We start from the raw sequence: 23,213 nt of genomic DNA, 5'->3' as shown, positions 1-23,213 counted from the left end.
GCCAGACACACAGGCAGGGTAGTGAGTGTGCTGGTCTGGGAGGCCGATTCCAGGCACTCCTGGCCGACGGGACTTGAATGACTACTGACATGAAGGCTTCCCACAAGCAAGGAAGGGGCATCAACTACAGAAAGTCACTCTGCTTTTCCAGGCAAGCAAGAGCCTGCAGGGGTCCTAGAAGCCACCCAAGCCCCGCTGGCCAGGCTCAATTCTTCCTGCCCAGCGGCAGAATCCCAGCCTGTGCCAGGAGTGGCTGTTTGGTGCCCCCGGTCCCCTCAGCGGCCCGCCACCCTGACACAGACCCCGGGTGGCCCACTCGGAAGCTCCTGGGGGTGGCAGGGCTGTGCGCCCACAGGCTGGCAGAGGGGACGTGGGGGACGCCTGCCGACTCTGCTCCTGCCCAGCCCGGCCCCACCTGACTGCTCCCCCATCCAGACACCAGGCCTCTCCACGTTCAGTTTTATTTAAAGACTCGGAAACACAGGCATCATGGTTTGTCATCAGTCCGTCCCTCCAGAATCACACACTGACATCTGTGTCTAACAGAAGCAAGGGGTGCATGTGTGTGACTGTGCAAAGTGCCAACAATTTCCCACCAGAGCCCGGCATTCACTGTGAGGCTGCCATCTCCTGACTCTGTTCCCGTGGCCCTTTGATGGCCCGATGTCCCTGTCACCTCCATGTCCTGATGTCAGTGCATGTGACTGAGGACTCTACCCTGCTCCTCAGAGTATGTTGCCTTGGCCCCAAAGGCCAAATCACGAGCACGGTGCATGAGGTCTGGACCTGGGGAATCTGAGGGTATCAGGCAAAGGGTTGGTTCATCTTAGTGGCCAGCACAAGGGTATCCTTCCGGGCAGGACGGCCCGGCAGAAGGGTCTGCTTCTACTCCTGCTCTGTCTGTGGTTCACTGGTCATGAGGGCTGATTTTCTGACCAAGGGTTTGAAAACAGCCCAAAGCACGGGGGTGGTCGTGCGTGTCCATGCTCCCTGCAGCCTGGCCGGTGAGGAGGCCCTGACGCTGGTGGCCCCGGGGAGGCCCCAGCGCCCAGCCCTGACTCTGCACAGCAGAGGCTGGCGACAACTTTGCTAAGACACCTGCAGGGGGGCATGCCCCCTCCACCAGGCGCCAGCCTCTCTGCATCATGTGGGCGGTGCCGGGAGAGGTCTGTGCTGTTGCTTGGTAACTGCCTACGTTTAGAAAGAAGACTTTCCTATCATCTGTGGACGAAGTCAGCTCTGGTTTCACTGGAGAACACGTGTCTCAGCATGTTAATCCACGCATGTTTTTGGTGATGACATAATTGTAGACACGCACAGGATTTCTGTGCACAGAAAGCAACTAATTTGGCAACCAGTGACAAACGCGCACCTTCTGGCTGTCATAAACTCGGTGCACGGGACTCCCTGCGTTTAAACCGGATTTTTTTTCTTTGATTCAGAACAAATTTCTCAACTCTGTCAATCTGTCATGTCCTGGAGAGAGGAAGAGTGCTTTTCTCTAGGAGCGACCCGCCAGCGTGGAGCCACCTGGCAGCAACAAGTAGGCAGGTCACAGCCCAACACAGGAACTCTGAAAACAGCGTTCCTGCCACGGCCTCATGGCAGGCCAGGGAGTGGGCTTCTGGATTTTGTTGCAGAGACATCCCAAAGGCTAGTGTGTTCAGCCTGATTTAACCCTGAGCGGCTTTGTAAAGAGAGAGAGGGTTTAGGAACTGACAGGAACGTATTCCTAAGGTGTCTCTCTCACGGGCTCCTCCCGTCGGGGCTTCGGGGAAGGTGGACTCGTGGGTGCCCTTGGTGGACCCCCGATGGGGAAGGTCCCAGGATCAGAGCTGCCTCTCCCTGCCCAGCTCCCTGGACCTGCAAGTCTGCATGACGCCTCAAAGCCCTCGTTATCCTTGTGGCTCTGGTCTCGAGACCAAGGTGTGCACTGAGAGCAGAGCGGTTATTTATTTAAAGAAAAAAAGGAGAAACCGTCACAAGGCAGTCGATCTGAAAGGTGGTAAAAACCGCACGTTTGGACAGTGGAAGTGCTGGCTGTGGTGTCCCCTCTAGAGCGCAGAAGGGAACTTCTGCCTCCTGACCTGGGGTCCACCCTCCTGTTCCTTTACTGCCACTTCTTGTCAGAACATCTCCAGATGCGGCAGGGGCTCTGGAAGGGTGGAAAGACACGGGCTTTTCCTAACTCCCTCCAATGCCCCGGCCCCTCTGGCCCCACGAGCACCGAGGCTGTGAAGACCTGGCTCTCCAGGTTCACGTGGTGCCTGTAAAACTTCTGCCCCTTTGGTGTCTCCCCAGAGATTTTTTCTTTCAAGCTCAACCAAGTCCCGACTAGTTTTACAAAAAGGCAGCACCAGATGTATGAAAAATAGGCAGTGAACGACCTGTTAGACATTTATAAAGTCTAACAGCTTGGCAGTAAAAAGATGTAAGAAAGAAGCACGAGGGAGAGGGGACAGTGGTGGCAAAGCACGAGGCAATGCTGCCACCTCGCCCCGCGGGAGCCACGTGCTGGCCTTGCCCGGACGGGGCAGTTGACGACCCCGGGCCAGGGCACCATGCTGAGGGTCCAGGTGGAGGTGCCTGAGGTATAGCCGGAGACGAGGAGCAGTCAGGACCCATGTGAAACCCGGAGCCGCCCAAAGGACGCTCTCCAAAGGCGCGGAGGCCTGCCCCCCACCGGCCCCGCCAGCAGACGGCAGAGGAGCACCCCGGCGGCGTCTGCTCCCCGTCAGAGGACACGGGGCAGGTGGAAGCCGTGACCTCCTCGCCCCCGGGTCCTGCGCGTGCGGGCGTCCCTGCCAGGTCCCCAGAAGGACCCAGGGCCTCGGGCGGCCGCTCCCCTAGGGTCCCTGCACCTCCGTCCCTGGGGGGCAGCAGTCATGGCCTCAGAAGCTCTCCACAAAGCTGCCGGGGAAGAGGCCAGTGCGGCCGTTCCTCTGCAGGGTCCCCTTGTACCAGCCGTCCTCACGCTTCTTGTGCACGAAGACCACGTCCCCTTCCTTCAGCTCGATCTCCGCCTCGCTCTGGGGCGGGTATGAGACCACCACGCGGTACCTGGGGAAACAGATACCCAGGGGTGAGCCGCCCACCACCTCCCGGGCTCCGGGGCTCCGTCCGTTTTCAGACCAACGTGTCATAAGATCCGCCTGGAGACGTGAGTCTCCGCTGTGCCTCTGCCTGCCGGGCGCCTGAGCTCCGACCAGAAACAGACCCCTGGGCCTTGGCAGCTCCCTGGATCTGAGACAAAGGCCTGCACCCCACACCTGCCCAGAAAGCCTCAGGGGAGGAGGAGGCTCTGAGGACCAGCCTTGCTCTAAATCACCCGAGGGCGAGGGCAGACCGGCCGTGCCGCGTCTCTCCCTGCCGCCCAGCCCGACAGAGCTGCCGGTAGCCCCCTCCAGCCGGGGACCCCACAGGGTTCGTGTGTCCCGCTGTCCCCGAGCCCACCACCCTTACGGGGGCAGGACTGGTCAGGTGAGCTGGGGGCTCCGTGCGCAGATCCTCACTGTGGGTGGTCTCGTGGCCGGCAGGGCCACCTGTTCTCGCTGCCTGTGAACCCCAGCTCGTAGGCACCACGGGCGCCGCGGGCTGGGTGCCGGGGAGGGGAGGGGTCAGCAAAGGCTTCCCCATGGACCTGCCGGGTGCCGGGCACGCTCCTCTCCCTCCGCCTCCAGCCCGCCATCCACACCACCCTCCTCCACTGGAACCACGTCGCTCGGACTAGAGGCAAGTTGGGAAGAGGCCCTGTGTTCCCATCGCCCGCCCCTGCAAGCACACCGGCACTTCCCGGTCACGGATGCGGGGCCTGCCTGTCCCTGCCATCCCCGGGCACTGCCCGCCACTCCCTCCTCACCAGACCGACCTCAGCCCCACACTGCGCCCCCATGTCCTTGGGGCGGGTGGGTCGAAGGGTGGGGCTGCTGGGAGGGTCGCAGGAGCAGCGGCCAGGAGTTCACGCACAGCTGAGCCCATCCCCTGCTCCTGGGCCCAGTCTGGCCAGCACCCCTGCCGTGGGCACTGGCAGAGCAGGAGCGTCTGTGGGCCGGGCCGGGAGAGCAGTTCCCGGGCGTCCTCAGTCCTCAGCTCCCTGCTGCCAGCCCCGCCCTCAGGGCCTGGGTCCTCCTCCGAGCCCCCAAAGGCCCAGGCGGCCTCCCGGGACCAGAGGTGCAGACTGTGCTCCCCCTTCCCTCCGGCCACCCCCACACGCTCTCCGAACTCCAGGCTCTCCTGTCCCTCCTCCCTGGCAGCACCTGGCCTGACCCTGTCCCCTGGCCGGGCTTCCCCCTGATGGAGGCCATCACCGTCTGGCAGCTGGGGGTCCCTAGGGTCCTCAAGGGGTTCCGTCTGCAGAGCCTCTGACCTGCTATTTCCTGGACTTGGAGAAACCGGGATGCTATAGAGCAGAAGGCCCCAGGTCAGTTCTTCTTGAAGTGAGGCCACAGACAAGGACCCTGGACCTACCTGACAGGATTCTGGGGGACGGGGACCAGGGAACGGGGGCTCTTGGGATCTGCCCGCGGACGCCTGAGGACCGAGGTGCCGAATGAGGCCGACTTCATCCCCCTCCAACCACCTGCACACAGCCTGGGGCTGGCCCGTCCAGCTGGGGATGGTGCGGGGGACTGGGGAAGACGCTCGGGTGCAGAAGACCCAGGCCGGCCCTAGGAGCTCACGGGCCCAGCCCGCTCCAGGCGGTGGAAGCAGGGGGCTGAGAGGAAGCGGGTCGCGAGGCCGGCTTGCCACCGCGGTCCCTTTCAGGGTGTGGACAAGGCGAGGAAGGGGACAACAGCTCCTGCCCTCCCAGCCCCGCATGCCTGCAGATAGCTGGGACACAGCAACGCCCGTGAGATCAGCCAGCACACACAGACTGCAGCTCCCACACCCCGGCGCCCAGGCTGCATGACTGCCAGGACCAGCACCGCGCCCCCCCAGGCTTCCTGCCCATCCTCCTCCTCCAAACACCGCCCCCTTCCCTCAACTCCCCAGGAAAGAACGCGTCGAGATCATTCTTCACGCTCCCAACGTAAGTTTTAGCTTTTGCCTCAACTGCCAGATGTGAAACAAGCAACTTTAAAAGTGTAATTTGCTAGAAAAAAATTAATTTGGTTCTTCTGAGCAATCCCGTGATTTAATGAGCCCGGATGGATGATGTGGGCTGAACGTCTACAAGACCAGAATTCAGTTTTCTGTCCAGATCCTTCCAAGACGCTGAAAAAAACTGATGCTCAGTGGCCCCAAAGGGCCAAGCGAACAGTGGCACGATCCTGGCGTCACACGTCAGAGACTGCCCTGAGCGGCTGCATCAACCGCAGCCACTCTGTAGACATCAGACTCACGGATCAAAGGTGCACAATTCGAAGGGAATCCGACCGCTGCAGATGCAGTCGCTTTGCCTGTGGGGTTGGGCAGATCCTCCGTGTCACCGGAGGGGCCCTTCAGAGCCCCCATGTCGGTCCCCATGAGGGCAAGTGGTCCGGGGTCGGGGGCTGTGGTCATCACAGTGGTGTCCCTCCAGGACCTTGAAAATGATAAGAATACACCCTGGACACCAAACTCTAAGGTCTACACACGCCTTGGGTTCCTGTGGCGGCTCTGATGGATTCCCACGAACAGCGCCTGACGACGTACACGTCTCATCTGGAGGTTCCGGAAGTCCGACGTTCGACAGCCTCACGGGGCAAAGTCGAGGGATGGAGGCTCCGGGGCAGGTTGTGTCCCCTCCCCTCCTCCAGCCCCTAGAGGCTGCGGCGTTCCGGTGGAGGCCTCTCCCTCCATCTCAAAGCCAGGACGGCGGGCCGAGCTCCTCGTCCACCTGCGAGGACTCCTGAGGTCACACGGGCCATCGTGGGGCCTGCACGACCTCTCCACTTTAGGGTCAGCTGCTCGGTCCATCTGCCACCTTATCCTTGCTTTGGGGATTAAGGCACAGACGTCTTTGGGAGCCTCCCATGACCCACAATAGGTCAAAGCAAGAAACTCCTAAATCCCAACAGAGCCGAACAGCTGAGAGGCCGGCGAGAGGTGAGGACACACAGACTGGGCGTGTGAACAGGTGGGGAGGCCTGTCAATCAATGCGGAGGTGGGGGGACCACGGCCCTCACCACGGCCTCACTGTTGTGTACGTCATGTCACACAGCGTCGTCTCCCATGTCATCTCATGCGTTGTTACGGTTGTTTTCGCCCTTGGCGTTCACTACGCATTCATCCTTTTCCAGGTACTAATCTGTGTTTTGCGGCCATTATAGCCACCAGGCACTATCATCCCCATGTTGTATGTAGGGGTCGGGACTCAAAAAGCAGACACTCGTTTGGGTGAAATGGCTGTTAAGTGGCAGGTGTTTCTCTTGCTGCAAGATTGTGATGCACGTTGGGGGCGTGGACTGAGCCCAGCCTGCCCTTCATGCACAGCCCCCCTTGGAGGGCCCCCAAACAGGGGCTGAGGTGTGAGTGAGGGTGCGCTCTCCATGCAGGACTCTGGTCACAGCTGCGAGGTCAGTGTGACCCACCGGCCCGAGTCCAGGTGTTTCTGGAGCTGCCCCGGCCTGAAGGTGACGTTGCCATTGTCACATCCTCAGCTCCAACCTGCTGGGGGCCGGTACATGGGAGTCCTGAGGGCTGCACGGGGTGAGGGTCACACTAGGCAGTAGTGGTCACTAAGGAGCTGTGCAGGGTGCTGGGGGCAGGAGGGCGCCCAGGGCCCCGGGTACAATATCCCCAATTAGGATAGTCAGCTAAGGGGAGTAATTCCTAGTTAATCCTAGACTCCCATGATTTCTTTACAACAGGGTCTTTAAGCCCTTTGTGGAGTCTAGAAGTTGAGGATCTGGGAAGGCAGAAACCCAGGGGAGACACGAGAGCAGCTTCGACACGTTTAGGGACCTGTCATTCCCCAGAGCCCCCAACTTTGGGACCCGGAGGAGGGGCCTGGACCCCCATTCAGAAATCACAGGCAGCTGGCTTGGTCCCGTGGTAGAAAGAAGGTTCTGACGTGGGAGAGCTGCCCGAAGGTGGAGGCTCCCTTGGGGAGGGAAGTGAAGGCAGAGAGGAGGGGGTGTGTGGTGTGCACTTGGTGTGTGTGTGTGTGTGGTGTACATGGTGGGTGTGCGTGTGACGTGTGTGGTGTGTCTCAGGCCACACGGAAGGGCTGGCATCAGTCAGTGTGGCCGAGCGGGGGGAGGATGTGCCAGAGATGCCAGGACTGCGCACTCAGGAGACGCTCCCCTTTTTACCATTTAGGCAGCTCTCCCGGGAGGAGGGGCACTTAGAAAGGAAAGCGTTTCCTCCCCTGAGGGCCCTCAGCCCTCTTTGAGGCTCTCTAAGGACCGATGACTCACACGGGCTGGCCCACAAGCTGGACGCCAGCCTCTGGCCGCTTCCCCCTGAGGCCTCGGGGGACCCAGTTTCCTGACCTGGAAAACTCCATGCTGAACTCTAAGAAATTGTTGTCTTTGGCAAAAAACACGAATACCGGCCATTTCACATGGTGTAACCCTGAAGGCAGCTTGGGGCCAGGTGTCAGAGTGGGCTGAGCCTGGAAGAAGAGCTTCCCCAGGGCGGGACTCTCTCAGGCCTACGGGGGACTCAGCCCAGGGTCACTGTGGGTTCCTTCGGGGCAGGGGGATGCAGGTCCCTCACTCCATTGCTCGCTCTTCGGGCTCAGGACAGCATCAGTTCCACCAGATTTCCAGATGGATCCCTTATAAATACAAACTCAGGACCCAGATGGACTCAGAAGGTGAAATGAGCTCCCGTTTTATCTGAGCTGATGGGATAGTGAGGGTTGCCTGGCAGGTTGAAACCCTAGAAACCTGCATCATCCCTGTTTCCCAACGTGGCTTCAGACCTCACAGAGCACCACACCCAGGCCCGGGAGGACGCAGGCGAACCCTTACCTCTCTCTGGGCAGCAGCTTGGGCTCGGGGCGGACGGCGGCTGCGGAGAGAGGGGCCTGTTGGGAGGGCGACGGGAAGCTCAGATCCAAGGAGCCTGCCTTCCTGTGCAGCGGCTCCAACCCCAAGGCCCCCTGCATCTCGCCCTCAACGGGGCAGGACCCGGCCCTGCCGTGGACGGACAGTGAGGACACTTCGGGCCCCACCGCGCCCTGGAGTGAGGCGTCCACCGCTGCCTGGGGGTCGTGGGTGGGAGAGGTGGACGGCGGGGAGCGCGACTTCTTCCTGGTGGACGCGCCGGCCAGCAGCTTCAGCAGCCCGGGCTTCTTGTCTTTCTAGAGAGACACACAGAATGGAGGCCAAGTAGGTTAGTTCTCCCGGAGGCCCTTGTTATCAGCGAGGGAGTAGGACCCTGTCAGGAAACTCTAAACACGGTCCCGTAAAGATGCTCAGAGGAGGAGAACGGCGGAGACGGAAAGCCTCCCCACCTCTTTCCTTCCCCAGACGTGGCACAGGTGCCACCACAGACCCGGGCCTGGAGGTGCCGATCCGACAGCAGCCCTGCCATCGCGGGACCGCGTTCCAGCCTGGAAACTTCACCTGGAGGTGGGGCGGGGGGCTGGTTATTCCACGTCAGCCGTCCCCCGCCCCGGGCTCACAGAGCCCATGTGTACAGACATGGTCTCATCTGGGGGCCCTGGCAGCACTGTGTGGTCTGTACCGCACGGGGAAACGAGGTGCACGTGTGCGCGCGTGTGTGCACGTGAGTGAGCGGTGTGGAGGAGGAGTGTGTACACGCAGAGATGCTTCCTGAGCAGTGTGCTCGTCTTGGAATCTAGACAGCTCCATGACCCTCCTGGGATTTACTTTTCTGACGTTGGATGCGGATTAGCTGGCACGGGGTGTGGTGTGCTACAGGCGGCACACAGAGCCTGACACTGAGCTCCTGAGTCGGTGATGGCTACCACAGAGTCAGCTCTGGTCACAGGGCCCGCCGGACCCTACGGTGGCTGGATGGGGACTCCTCTGCCCGCCCAAGCTGGGGACAGTTAGTGGTGCTGAAATCCCCTTAAAGTGCACTTAGTAGGGATGTGCATAACCTCAAGGTGAGTCAATAACACTTTAGTATGAACAAATCTGACGTTTTCTCTACTCCCAGCACTGGTACTGATAGGAAGGATGGAAGCTGATGTCCTGCATGCTGTCCATGGCTGGCACGGGCGAGCCCTGGCCTGGAGGGGAGCAGGTGTGCAGGGAACGTGGCACAGGGCAGCCCTCTTCCAACATCCAAGAGAGATGTGCGTGGGGCACACTTAGGAGAGCTTTGGTCATTTGGCCACCGGGGGCGCCATGCAGATGGCTCAGAGGCGTCCCCGTCCTCCAAGTAGCGGGGCTCCTGTGGCCACCATGTGGAGGAAGCGGCTCCCAGGATGACAGTCTCCTAACCTGAGACCAGCAGGAGAGGCACTGGCTCCGGTGGGCCGGTGGTCCCTGGCCCTCGGGGCCTCTGGAAGGGGAGCCACGCCACAGCCGGACACCCACACGCTGCCGGGTCTCAGGCAAAAAAGCCACAGGGTATCAAATGGTCAAATGTGATCCTGAAGCCCAAAACTCCTAAAAGTGATTTAACTGTATGTGTGTATGCATGTGTATGTATGTGTGTATATATGTGTTCGTGTATGTGTGTATGTATATGTATGCGTGTATGTGTGTATGTGCAAGTGTGTGTGCATGTATATGTATAGTGTGTGTGTATACGTATGTGTGTGCATACGTATGTATGTGTGCAGGCACAAGTATATATGTGTGCAGGCACAAGTACGTGTGCATGCGTGTATACATATCCATGTATGTGTATGTGTGTGTATGTATGATGTGTATGTATGTGTGCACGTGTGTGTAAGTAAGCACACAGGTGAATAAAACTAAGAGCCACGTGATGGGTCCCCAGGGCTGCCAGTGGCCCTGTGGTGCCGTCCACGACAGGGGGGGCCATCACCCGACCCGCCTCGTCCCAGGGCTGCCCCAGAACACCATGCAGGCAGGGGACATGGCTCTGACGTCCCGGCGCCCCCGTGTCCAGCCCGGGTCGAGAACGCTGCGGGCACCGGATACACGCCCGCCGAGTGGACGCGATGGAGGGCATGGGCTCGCCAGCGGGGGGCCCTGCGGGTGTCCTTCCTCCTGACGAGCACGTGCCATCAGCGAGCGCCTGCCTCGCGGACCCACAGGAGCCCCAGGAAGGAAGGGCGCAGGAGGCCGGCGGTTGCGGGTTTGGAGCCGGGCGCCCACACGCGGGGGTTTTCCTGTCGGTCCCTGTGGTCAGTCACCACCGGTCACCCTCCCACTGACCTCGGCGGACGCCGCCCTCCCCAGACGTCCGCGTCCACACACCCCGTGGAGCGGAGCATGGGCTCGGGGGCTGGTCCAGCCCCTCCAGGCCGCCCCAGTCTGTGGGCGCAGCCGAGAACCCATCGATGGGCCCCTCGCGGGTGGCGGGAGAGGGAGGACGCGCGCTGGGGTGGATCTGGGCCGAAAGCTTATGCTAAAGGAGCACGGGTTTGCTGGGGTTTCCCCGGGCCTTCGCAAGCCCAGGTGGCATGGGGAATCGGACCCTGTTGCTTTTTGGGGCCACCGCTTTCCTCACAGCCCCCCTCTGCACCTGGCTTAAATTCCCCTCCCCTAAGCACGGGTCACTTTCCATCCCAGTGACCCACTGAATGGCCAAGGCTCAGTCATTTCAGCCTTGCTGGGGGACCCCAAACATCTGAACTGTGGGAACACAATGCCCCCTGGCCCCCCACTACCTGTGGGGGGCGGAGGGCACATCTCCAGAGAAAGGGGCCTTCGCTCCTCTTCCCCCAAACGAATGACGGCCACGGCCACCCAGCTGGGCCGGCCCTTCCCCTGCAACGCCCCGGCTACCTGTGCAGCTGACCGCCCCCCACCCTGCCTGCCCCTCCCCGGACAGAGCTCACCCTGGCGGGCTGCGCACTGGACACCGGGAGCCCAGGGCAGCCCCGGTCCAGTCCCGGCTTGGCCTTTGGCTCACCGAGTGTTTAAGATCGGTGCAAGAGCTGGTTTAAACTATTAAAGTCCTCACAAAAATATGATTCTGTTGCTGTTTTTATGGTGTGTCTGGATATTTTTAAATGTTTGCAAAAAAAAAACAAGTTTGCAAAATCTTTAGCTCCCAATACATCTTTGCTTGTTTGTTTTTGGCAGGGCCATGCAGCTAATGGGATCTTGGCTCCCTGACCAGGGATTAAACCCGGGCCCGTTGGCAGGGAAGCGTGGGGTCCTAACCACTGGACTTCCAGGGAATTCCCTGCCAATACATTTTTGTTAACTGAATAAAATCAACTTCACTTCCTGTTAACCCTTGCCTTGCCTTGGGAGAGGCCAGGGACCAACGCAGGGCTCTTGGCTCCAACTGGTACAAAGAACCAACCAGGGAGTTCGATAAAACGTAGAGGTGGGGCTCTGCCCTCAAGGATTCTGATTCAGCAGGTCTGAAATGGTTCTGATCTAGAACCAAGGAAGTGATCAATGAGAAGCCGATGGTCACCTGTGCAACCAGATAAGTGATTCCGGAAGACGGCAGACAGGTAAGACACAGGGACGGGCCCAGCTTCATGGGAAGGTGATCAAAGAAGGAGACTGTGTCCCCTACCTACTAAGTGCCCCAGCCCAGGGGACAGGCGTGGGCTTAAAGTCATGCTATGAAGTGCTGGGGTGCACGGGGGTGGAGATTCTGACCCGTGTGGCTGCCTAGCTGGATCCCAGGTGAGGCTGCCCTCCCCAGTTGCACTTTGGGTGGCAAGGGCCATCGTTTGAGTAGGAGCTCACCTGGCACAGCAGCCACACCAGGCATAGGAGTGGGTGGGAGCCAGGTCTGCAGGCATGAGAAGCTCCGGCTCTCACGCTACACACACACCTGGGTCTGCACTCTGCCTCCCATACAAACAACGTCATTACGTTAGAGAAGGGATTACAGGCGACATCAGGGAAACAAGCACACCGGCACACACTCACACACCCTGAAATAAAGTCACATCCTACTTTAAAAGAGTCACCTGGAAATCTAATATTTAAAAAAGAGACGTTCATTCATTATAGGAAAACTGTAAAACATTTTACAAATAATAAAATGATAGTGTCTGTCCCCAGAGGTCTTGTTTCATAAAATATTAATGTAAAAACTTGGCCAAAGGAAAAAAAATTTAAAGCTTAAATTAAGAAGTGTTGCCAGTTAAAGGTCAATTAAAATTATGGAAAATTATCTCTGAAATTAAAGGAAGTCAAAGAGAATAGAATTTGATTTATAAAATGTGACATTAAATTTTTCAGGGAGTCAATTCATTTCATTAAAATGAAGTAAACCTGTAACATGGCCTATGAGTGCCATGTCCTCACCGTCATCTCCTCATTATCCTATGGTGATTAGGTGGAGAAATTACAACTAACACCACAGAAATACAAAGGAGTGGGCCTCCCTGGTGGCGCAGTGGTTGAGAATCTGCCTGCCGATGCAGGGGACACGGGTTCGTGCCCCGGTCCGGGAAGATCCCACATACCGCGGAGCGGCTGGGCCCGTGAGCCATGGCCGCTGAGCCTGCGCGTCCGGAGCCTGTGCTCCGCAACGGGAGAGGCCACAACAGTGAGAGGCCCGCATAACTCAAAAAAAAAAAAAAAAAAAAAAAGAAATACAAAGGAGTAACAAATTGTTATTATGAACAATAATATGCCAACAAATTCGACAACCTAGAGGGAATGGAAACATACAATCTTCCAAGGCTGAATCATGAATAGAAAAATCTAAATAAACCAAATACCAGTAACAAAATTGAATCAGTAATCAAAAAACTTCCCCCAAACAAAGGTCCAGGTCTAGATGGCCTCACAGGTGAATTCTACCCAAGATTCCGAGAAGACTTATACCCATTCTTCTCAAATTATTCCAAAAAACTAAAGAGGAAGGAAACTCCCAAGTTCATTTTATGAGGCCAGCATTTCCCTGATACCAAAACCAGTCAAAGGCACCACACACACACAAAAAGAAAACTATAGACCAATATCCTTGATGAATATAGATGCCAAAATCCTCAACAAAATATTAGAAAACTGAATCCAACAATACATTGTAAGGATCATACACCATGTCAAGTGGGATTCATTCCAGGGATGCTAGGATGGTTTAACATATGTATATCCAACAATGTGATACACCACATTAAAAAAACAAAGGATAAAAATCATATGATCATCTCAATAAAAGCAGAAAAAGCATCTGACAAAATTCAACATACATTCATGATAAAAAGTCTCAACAAAGTAGATATAGAGGAACATACCTCAACATAATTAAGGCCATATATGACAAACCCACAGCTAAATCATACTCAATGGTGAAAAGCTGAAAGCTTTTCCTCCAAGATCAGGAACAAGAAAGACAAGGATGCCCACTCTCGCCACTGTTCTTCAACATAGTACTGGAAGTTCTAACTACAGCAATTAGGTAAAAAAAGTAAATAAAAGGCATCTAAACTGGAAAGGAAGAGGTAAAACTGCCACTATTTGCAGATGACATGATACTATATATAGAAAATCCCAAAGACTCCTCCAAGAAACTCTTAGAACTAATAAGTGTATTCAGCAAAGTAGCAGGATACAAAATCAATATACAGAAATCTGTTGCTGATAATGAACTATCAGAGAGACAAGTAAAGAAAACAATCCCAGGTATAATTGCATCAAAGGAATAAAATACCTAGGAATAGATTTAACCAAAGAGGTGAAAGACCTGTACTCTGAAAACCATAAGACACTGAGGAAAGTGACGGCAGATGATACAAATAAACAGAAAGATACACCACATTCATGGAAGAACTAAGGTCATTAAAATGCCCATACTACCCTAATCAGTCTACAGGTTAAATGCAATCCCTATCAAAATTCTTATGGGGGCTTCCCTGGTGGCGCAGTGGTTGAGAGTCCGCCTGCCGATGCAGGGGACACGGGTTCGTGCCCCGGTCTGGGAAGATCCCACATGCCGCGGAGCAGCTGGGCCCGTGAGCCATGGCCACTGAGCCTGCGCGTCCGGAGCCTGCGCTCCGCAACGGGAGAGGCCACAACAGTGAGAGGCCCGCATACCGCAAAAAAAATAAAAATAAAATTCTTATGGCATTTTCCACAGAACTAGAGCAAATCCCAAAATTCATATGGAAACATAAAAGGCCCTGAATAGCCGAAACAATCTTGAGAAAGAAGAACAAAGCTGGAGGTATCACAGTCTCTGATTTCAGGCTATACTACAAAGCGACAGTAGTCAAAACAGTATGTTACTGGCACAAAAACAGCTCCGTAGATCAGTGGGACAGACTAGAGAGCCCAGAAATAAACCCACACTTATATGGTCAATTAATCTATGACAAAGAAGGCAAGAATATACAGTGGGGAAAAGACAGCCTCTTCAATAAATGGTGCTGGGAAAACTGGACAGCTACATGAAAAAGAATGAAAGTGGACCACCTTCTTACATCATATACAAAAATAAACTCAAAATGAATTAAAGACTTAAATGTAGGACCTGAAACTATAAGACTCCTAAAAACATAGGTGTATGCTCTTTGACATCACTCTTAGCAAGATTGTTTTGGATCTGTCACATCAGGCAAGGGAAGCAAAAGCAAAAATAAACAAACGGAACTACATCAAACTAAGAAGCTTTTGCATAGCAAGGGAAACCACCAACAAAATGAAAAGGCAACCTACTGAATGAAAGAAGATATTCGCAAATCATACATTCAATAAGAGGTTGATATCCAAAATATAAAGAACTCACACAACTCAATATAAAAAAAAAACCGCAAACAACCCAATAAAAAAATGGGCAAAATGAGCCATGGCCGCTGAGCCTGCGCATCCGGAGCCTGTGCTCTGCAACGGGAGAGGCCCCAACAGTGAGAAGCCCGCGTTCCACAAAAAAAAAAAAAAAAAAAAGAAAAAAAAAATGGGCAAAGGACCTGAATAGACATTTTTTCGAAGACATACAAATGGCCAACAGACATATGAAAAGATGCTCAACATCACTAATCATCAGGGAAATGCAAATCCAAACGACAATGAGATATCACCTCACACCTGTCAGAATGGCTATTATCAAAAAGAAAAGAAATAACAAGTGTTGGTGAGTGTGTAGAGAAAAGGGAACCCTTGTGTGCTGTTTGTGGGAATATAAACTGGTGCAGCCACTGTGGAAACAGTATGGAGGTTCATTGAGTAATTAAAAATAGAACTACCATATGATCCAGCAATTCCACTTCTGGGTACTTACCTGAAGAAAACAAAAACAGTAATTAGAAAAAATATATGTACCCCCTGTTCACTGCAGAACTATTTACAATAGTCAAGATATGGAAACAACCTAAGTGCCCACTGATAGATGAATGGATAAAGAAGATGGGGTACATATATACAATGGACAACAATGTGTGTATATATATATATACTCAGCCATAGAAAAATGAAATCTTGCCATTTTCGACAATACAGGTGGACCTGGAGGGTATTATGCTAAGTGAAATAAGTCAGACAGAGAAAGACAAATACTGTATGATTCCATGTGTATGTGGAATCTAAAAAACAAGACAAATGAAGAAATAATCCAAAGCAGAAACAGAGTCATAGATACAGAGGACAAACTGTTGGTTGCCAGAGGGGAGGGGGTTGGGGGAGGAAAGAGATAGGTAAAGGGGATTAAGAATTTCAAACTACCAGCTATAAAATAAATAAGTCACAGGTATGTGATGTACACATAGGGGACGTAGTCAATAGCACTGCCACAGCTTTGTATGGTGACGGATGAAAACTGGTCTTCTCGGGGTGAACATTTCATAATGTGTAAAAATATCAATTCACTATGTGGTATACCTAATATGATATAATACGGTATTTTAATTTTAACTTAGAAAAGTCTAAAGTCCAAAGTCTCATCTAAATATCATCTAAATCAGATGTGGGTGAGCTCGAGCTATGATTCATCCTGAGGCAAATTTCCTCTCCAGCTGTGAGCCTGTGACACCAAACTAATTACATGCTTCCCAAATGCAAAGGTGAGGGCAGAAAATAGACATTCCCATTCCCAAAAGGAGAAATGGGAAGAGGAGGGAGTGACAGCTCCAAGCAAGTCCAAGACTTAGCCAGGCAAGTTCCACTAGGTCCCAAGTTGGAGAACAATCCTCTTTGGTCAACACCTCTCTTCCAGGCCCACACCCCCGGCTTTGGTCAGAGGCCACCTCTGAATAGCCTTCGGGGCCCTTCATCCCTTTCCCGGAAGAAGAGTGCACGTTTGCAGCCAAATGGCCCTGTGGTCTGGTCCTGCAGAATCCAAGGAGTCCCACAGCCGTCCTTCCCTCCACCCTGCTTCCTCTGACCCCCGAAGTTCAGGCTGGCAGAGTCCTTGGCGCTTTAATCCCACCTTCTATTCCTGGCTCGGCTGCGACGGCTAGTTAAGTCCATGAGTTGCACCTGTGGTCTCTTTATCAAATGGTGGTTTGGCCACATCCCTGGCATCTCTTCAGAGCACGCCTTCTCATTTTCTGCAATATGGTGAGGCTAAGGGTTTTCCAAATGTCCAAGCTCCGGTCCTTTTCGGTTAACAATCAACTCATTTCTTTCCTCTTGCATTTAACTGCCAGCCACCAGGAGGAACCAAGCCTCTCCTTCAATGCTGCTCAGAAATCTCCTCAGTTAAATATCCAACATCGACCTTCTATGAGACATGAGAACACAGCTAGGCTGCCCTCTTTGCCACTTTGTAACCAGGGCTGCCTTCCTTGCCATTAACAGTAGCATGTTCTTCCTTCCACCTGGATGTCCTCTAGCATTCACACACCTACCAGAGTCTGTTCATGATCACTCGTGAAGGACCCTTGCCAGAACTGCCTTTAAGGCCAAACGTCAAGCCTCCCAGCCTCTCTCCGTCGCCTGTTCCAAAGCTGCTTCTGCATTTTCAGGCTTTGTAACAGAAGCCCCCGCCACACTCATGGAACCAAAATCTGTATCGGTTGCCTCAGGTGTCCATAACCACGTACCACAGCCTGGGTGGCTTAACCCACAAACCTGTCTTTTCTCGCCGTTCTGGAGGCTGGGGGTGCCAGCATGGACGAGTCTTTGGTGAGGACCCTCCTGGCCTGCAAACGGTGCCATCTGTCAGGTGGTCACGTGGCCTTTCCTCATGACCCATCTAACCCTAATTACCCCCCAAGGGCCCCCACACACACTGGGGCTTCAACTTATGAATTCTGGGGGGACACACACATCCAGTCTGAAAGGGCCACAGTTACCTCAATGAGAGAGAGGAAATTCAAGTCCAGAGAGACGACGGGGACGGACCCCGGTCTCCGGATGCAGAATCCCAGACTCTCTCCGGCCACCTCACCGCCTGTTCCTGTGGCCGCTGGTGCGTGATGAGGACGAGGCTTTGCTCGTCCTTCACCCTCCAGGCCCTACTCTGCCCTGTGCCCCAGGGCCTTACTCAGTGTTTGCTGAGCCTACCCGGTCCCCAGCCAGCGCCCCCTGAGCACAATCACACGTCCAAGGCTGACCTGGCCCCAACTCGCCCTCAGCTCAGGCTGGAGCTCCTTGGACCAAGCCCCACCTTCTCGGCAGAACGCTCTCCTGCCAGCCCTGGGCTCCCGCACCCACTGTCCACCAGACACTGGTGGTAACTGCACACATCACCCTCTGACTTATGAGCAACAGCACCCTGCATACCCCCATCTGGCCCAGAGATCACCCCATGTTCAATGAGGGTCATGTGTGACCTGCACTCGTCACCAGCCTCCACGGCAGGAAACCTGAGCAATGGACCCTGGGTGCCACCTCGAGATCTAGTCCAGCCGTTCTGGGTGGGCAGCCAGGTCACCTCTCTTGTGACTCTTGGTCCATCGGAGGAGCAGGCGCTGGCATCCCCGACTCCTCAATGTCCCACAGGCCGTCCTGGCCTCCCACGGGCAGGACTGAGCAGCTCGCACCCTGGGGCCCAGCCCAGCCCGGTCAGCACCCCGAGAGGGCCCTGAATGCAGGATCAGAGCCTGGTGGTCCAGCCTCTGCCGTGTAGCCCCGTGATGCTGTCACTGCGCCCGGGGCAGGACCAGGCGCCCTGGGTGGCGTCACAAAGGCCACCACAGGGCAGGCACTGTGGCTGGTGCTCAGCAAAGGTGGGAGGCCTGTGGCTGTGTACCTTCCACAGGGGCCAGAGCCCAGGCCAGGACCCGATGCTGAAGGGCAGGGGCCACACCGCCTGGCTCTTCTCCTGCCTCCCAGCTGGGTGCCCTTGAACGTGTGCTTGCGTTTCCTGGGCCTCAGTTTCCTCACCTGTGGAGTGGGGGTAATGACAGCACCTGCCCGAGAGAGCTGTCTGGGGACTGGATGAAATAAGACATGTTAGACGTTAGCCTGCTGTCACCAGCACCCTCTCCATCACCATGGTTACCACACAGCCATTTGGAGCCTTCTTTCTGCAACAGCCAGTCTGTCCAGTGATACGTGAGTCTCCCTCCACAGCGACATCTTACTGTTTGGGGAGGAAAGTACCACTCCTCAGCCAAAGGAACCACACCAGGATCTTCTTCTAAAGCAGCGCTCCTCACAGGTAGCGAGTCTGAAATCGCACTTCCTACGGACTATGATGACACATGTGGTGGAGTGGACCCTCCCCAGGGCTGTGCTGCAGGGGCCGTCAGCAAACCCGGAGCAGGAAGGAGAATGGTCTGAAGGTCTGTCCTGACCCAGATGTGTCACGTGCTGGGCCGTGAAGGACCTCAGGGGTCTGAACCAAGGTGGCTTCTGGGCTCTGTGAAGCCCCTGGATTTGCCAGGCTGGGCATGAGTAGCTTCTCAAAGCAGGCCATGCCCCTCCCTGGTGTTAAGAGGCTGATGGCGTGATTCAACTGAGAAAAAAGGAGGTGAAGGGCAGTGGGTGTGCAGGTCTGACCGGCGGAAGGCATGGACGGGGCCGCGGGCCACCTGCACCCAGGCCGCTGCCGTGACGTCAGCGGGAGCCGGAGGCCAGGCTCTTTGGGGACAACAGAGACAACAGGGCCTACTCTGCTCTCAGTCTGAGAGCCCCAAACAGGAGGAAGCTGTGACAGATGAGAACTCAAGGAAAGAGGGAGGTCACATGTCACCCTGGGTGACGTGGCGAAGCGAAGCTTCCAGACGCGGCCACGGTGCTGTCTCTCCTCCCTCATCTGTCTCACGTGGCCCCTCTTGTAGGAACCATGTCCCTCCCGTGCGCCGGGGCCTGCCATGGCTCCACCTGAACCCAGGGCTCGAAGATGCCGCCAGCTCACCCCTGAGCAGAGACCACGGAGGGGCCGCACGAGTGTCTGACCAACAGCAGACTGAGGTGCCGGCCAGCAGCCAGTGAGTGGCCCGCAGGTGGCCCCAGCCCGGCCAGCACAGCATCCAGGCCTCCCTCCACTCAGCCGAAGCCCAGCCCCGGAGCAGGATCATTACAACCCGACGGGAGATGTTCTCCCACACTGAGGTGTGGGAAGTTGTTGTGGCCTCTACGTGAGTTAACTTGAATTCTGTGCTGACTAAACAGCCTGTGTGTGACCTGTCAAACACACACTGCACGTCAGCCTTAATTATTAAAGAAAAGGGTACACTGACCAGAAGTAAAGAACGTCCATGTTATAATAAAGACTGGGGCTTCCCTGGTGGCGCAGTGGTTAGGAATCTGCCTGCCAATGCAGGGGAGATGGGTTCGAGCCCTGGTCCGGGAAGATCCCACATGCCGCGGAGCAACTAAGTCCGTGAGCCATAGCTACTGAGCCTGTGCTCTAGAGCCTGCGAGCCACAACTACTGAGCCCATGAGCCACAACTACTGAAGCCTGTGCTCTAGAGCCCGTGCTCCACAAGAGAAGCCACCACAATGAGAAGCCCACGCACCGCGACGAAGAGTAGCCCCCGCTCGCCGCAAATAGAGAAAGCCCGCGTGCAGCAACAAAGACCCAATGCAGCCAAAAATAAATAAAGTTATAAAAAGAAAAAATAATAAAGATGAAATGCCTCCCTTCCCGGGACGCCAGTGCTGGTCCTCCATCCATGGTAAGCCTCCCGACGAAGGGGCCAAGGCCACACTGACTCAGTACGTGCTTGTCTGTTGTTTTTTTAAACCTTGAAGGAATGCATCCCTGACTTGTTCTTTGTTCTGACAAGACACAAAACTGTGCTGAAAACCCTGCTTCTCCAGGGCAGTTCCTCAGGTTACCTGAGAGGCTGTCTTCTGGGCTAGAGTCCTCAGTCTGGCTCAAGGAAAACTCTTTCCTATCCCTAGCAGAGACTGTTTATTGATTATTTTCATCACCAAAAGTGAAAGTTGTTCTACACAACTGAGGCTGGGTGTGTGTTACACGGCAGACTTCACGAGATGCCTCCGAGATCCCCCATCCCAGACCCAGCAGCAGGGTCGGGGTGCTGGTGGCCCTGCCCTCTGACGTGACCTTACCCGGGAGCTTCACAGGCACACGCACACGCCTCGAGTACAGGCACTGTAGTTAACAAGTGTGGGACGGAAAAATGAAAGCACCTCCCAATAGACATCTTTGGAAACGTTCACAGAAGTACTGGAAACACGTACAAGTAACAGATGAGAATTCCGTGCGGAAGGAAGCCCAGAACTGAACTTCAGCCTATTTTTACTGGAAACAGGAAGACCTCCAGACAACCTACAACCAACCAAACCGCAGGGCCCTAAAATCCCAGGTCACACCCCGATGGGGCCTCGGAACCTGGAAGGCCCGCCTTGACTCGGAGGCAGGACTCATTGCCAGACGCCCGGGGACTCCAACCACGCAGGCCTGAGAGCATCAGAGGAGCAGAGGCGGAGCCGCAGGGACAGGTGCGACGCTGAACGAGACCGTCCGCGGCTGCTCTGGGCCACTCCTCGCGTCAGGCGGCTCATCTCCCCTGTGCATCGGAGCCCCCGCGGCCCTCCCCTCGCTGTCAGGGATGGAGCACACAGGGGTCTCTCCCTATGGGCCCCTGTCAGCCTTGTAACCGTACCAGTAGCATCACTGGGGGTGTGCAGAGCAAGCAGGGCCCCCCGGGTGGAGAGGTGTCCTCTGCAGGCCCACCCGGAAGGAGGGTTTCGTGGGGCCAGGGTCCCATCGCTTCAGTCTCCACCTCCTGCGGGGAGAAGCCCTCAAGGAGGCGGAGGGCAGCCGCCCACCCGCCCACCCGCCATGTGTCCAGTTGGAAGGGGGCCCTCAGCAAGGCGGGCACAGCGTGAGGCTGACCCACAGGGCCTCCTGATTCTTTCTGATGGGCAGAGGCTGACGCGCTCTTTGGCGGGAAGGCTGTGCCTTTGTGGAAGGGGGGGAGCGACTTTCTCTCCTCTGGGTCAGGTCCCAGCAGCCATCATGTGATGTGGGCTTGTGCCCCCCCGAGGCCCCCCCCCCTTGGGGAAGGATTTCCAGCCTCCCTCAGCCCTTGCACAGCAGAGCCAAGCTTCACACGAAAGGTCAGGGACTTGTGCGTTGGGTCTCCTCGTCTGAGCCGTTGGAAGAATCCCAGCACCTTGCTTCGGGTTACATTACAGCTGCCAGGGACTCGTCTGAATGTGAGCTCATCTGACCTTCACCCGAGTCCCCAGGGGCTCCAGGCCGGCAGCCTTGGTGTCCCCTGAGGATGTGGCACCTTGGATGCTGGCAGGCCTGGCGTGAGCGAGAGCTGGGCAGGCTTCTCTGCGGTGGGACCTTCTGCAGCCTTCACTGTGCCAATAAGCTAATCTTTAAATTTAAATTTTATCTTGTAGGAACACGTAACGAGAAATGTACTCTGTTAGTGAGTTTGTAAGTGACCACGCTGTCTGGTAGACACCGTAGGGGCATTCACCGTAGGGACAGTCATCGGTGGATCTCTAGAAATAACTCACCTTGCTTCACTGAAGCTTTATCAATGACCTTAAGTTTCAGTAAAGCAAGCCAAGTTCTAATAAGCTGGGTTTTCCTGCAGGAGGTTTATTTATTTATTTATTTGTTTGTTTGTTTGTTTTTTTGGTGGGCCTGGGGCTCTTCTGAAAATGAAGGGAGGGTTCTGACGATTTGGAAAGGTAACATCCACCCAGCCCGGTGCAGGGAGGCCCCTAACACTGCTCACAGTTGCTCTGCACACCGCCGGCTCCCAGCGAGGGTGACCCTGCAGCAGGGGTGACGTGAAGCTGGGGTCCTGCAGGTAGAAGCCGGGGCTGCTCCGGGTCCTCGAGCGCGTGACTGTGCGGGCGTCAGGCTACCTCCCCGACAGCGGCCTGGGGCAGACGCTGGCCGGTGGCCTTCTGCACCCAGGCCGCCTCGCATCCCATCCTCCCCCACCCTTGGCTCCACGACCTGGGAGCTAAGGTGCTGAACTTGGAACAGCTCTTGGAGGGTGGGGGCTGGTGGACCCTTTGCATGGGTTTCCTCGGGGGGCGAGGAGGTGAAGAGAGAATGATCCAGGAGCCCTTGCAGAGCCACAGAGAACGCTGGAAGGTGCTAGTCTGCTTCTGGCATGCCGGGAGGGGGCCAGCTGGGCCAGTTCTGGGAAGGCCGCGGAGCTCTCCAGCATCGCCCCACCCCGAGCGCTAGGGACCCCAGGTCTCCGGAGCCATCCATGGCCCTGTCTCCTGTGGCAGCAAATAAGTATCTGCAGCACTTTGGACAAGGACCAGGGCCAGGCCCCGACGCTGTCCAGGGAGGGCCCCGCATCTCCCCTGCCCCCAGCGGGCGGCCCGTGGTCCTGAAGCCGACGACACGGGCCCAGTGTCATTCTGAGTGAAATCCCAGCCCCAGGCCAGCAGGGGCCTTGCTCACAGTGCCACGGGTCCTGCTCTCGGTTGTGCCCACGTTTTCCATCAACAGGGTGCCACATCCATCGCGGAAACAGCCCCCTGCCCCGAGCTCTGCTAGGACCTCACCAGGCAGCCATCCACGATCAGCTCGTACCCAAACGACTCCCAGAAAACAGGGGCTTTCTTTCCTCCACCAGCCTGACACACAGCCATCACACTCACACTTCAGCTCCGTCCTCCTGGCCCGAAAGGGCAGCCACAGACAGCGTGCCCACACCCACTGCCCCGGGGAGTGGCTGGGGTCCTGTGCTGGTGGGCGAAAAGCACGTATTCTTGGCGGCCACGCCCCCAGCACCTGCGTCTCTGAACACCCGCGGGCTCTGAAAACTGCCGCCCCGCCGGCCCTGCCCTGTCCATCTCAAATGGGAGCCACACCCCAAAACCAGGGTGATGAGTCCAAAGAGAGGCATGGCAGGTT

At 55.9% G+C, this 23,213-nt stretch overlaps 1 protein-coding gene across 1 annotated transcript in view; it reads right to left on the bottom strand.

The window, feature by feature from the left end:
- Positions 1-2,891: 2,891 nt before the first annotated feature.
- Positions 2,892-23,213, bottom strand: part of SH3RF3 (SH3 domain containing ring finger 3) — a gene marked incomplete at both ends in the record, with an annotated part of 210,206 nt that continues 189,884 nt past the window's right edge. Inside the window, 2 exons of the mRNA XM_079721489.1 lie at positions 2,892-3,060; positions 7,900-8,231. Of these exons, the coding sequence (XP_079577615.1) occupies positions 2,892-3,060; positions 7,900-8,231 (501 nt within the window). The remainder of the gene's footprint in view (positions 3,061-7,899; positions 8,232-23,213) is intronic.

This window comes from Hyperoodon ampullatus (assembly GCF_949752795.1).
Source record: "Hyperoodon ampullatus genome assembly, chromosome: 15".
Taxonomy (NCBI): Eukaryota; Metazoa; Chordata; class Mammalia; order Artiodactyla; family Ziphiidae; genus Hyperoodon; species Hyperoodon ampullatus.
Note: the sequence above shows the minus strand (reverse complement) of the source record. Positions and strands in the feature narration are given on the sequence as shown.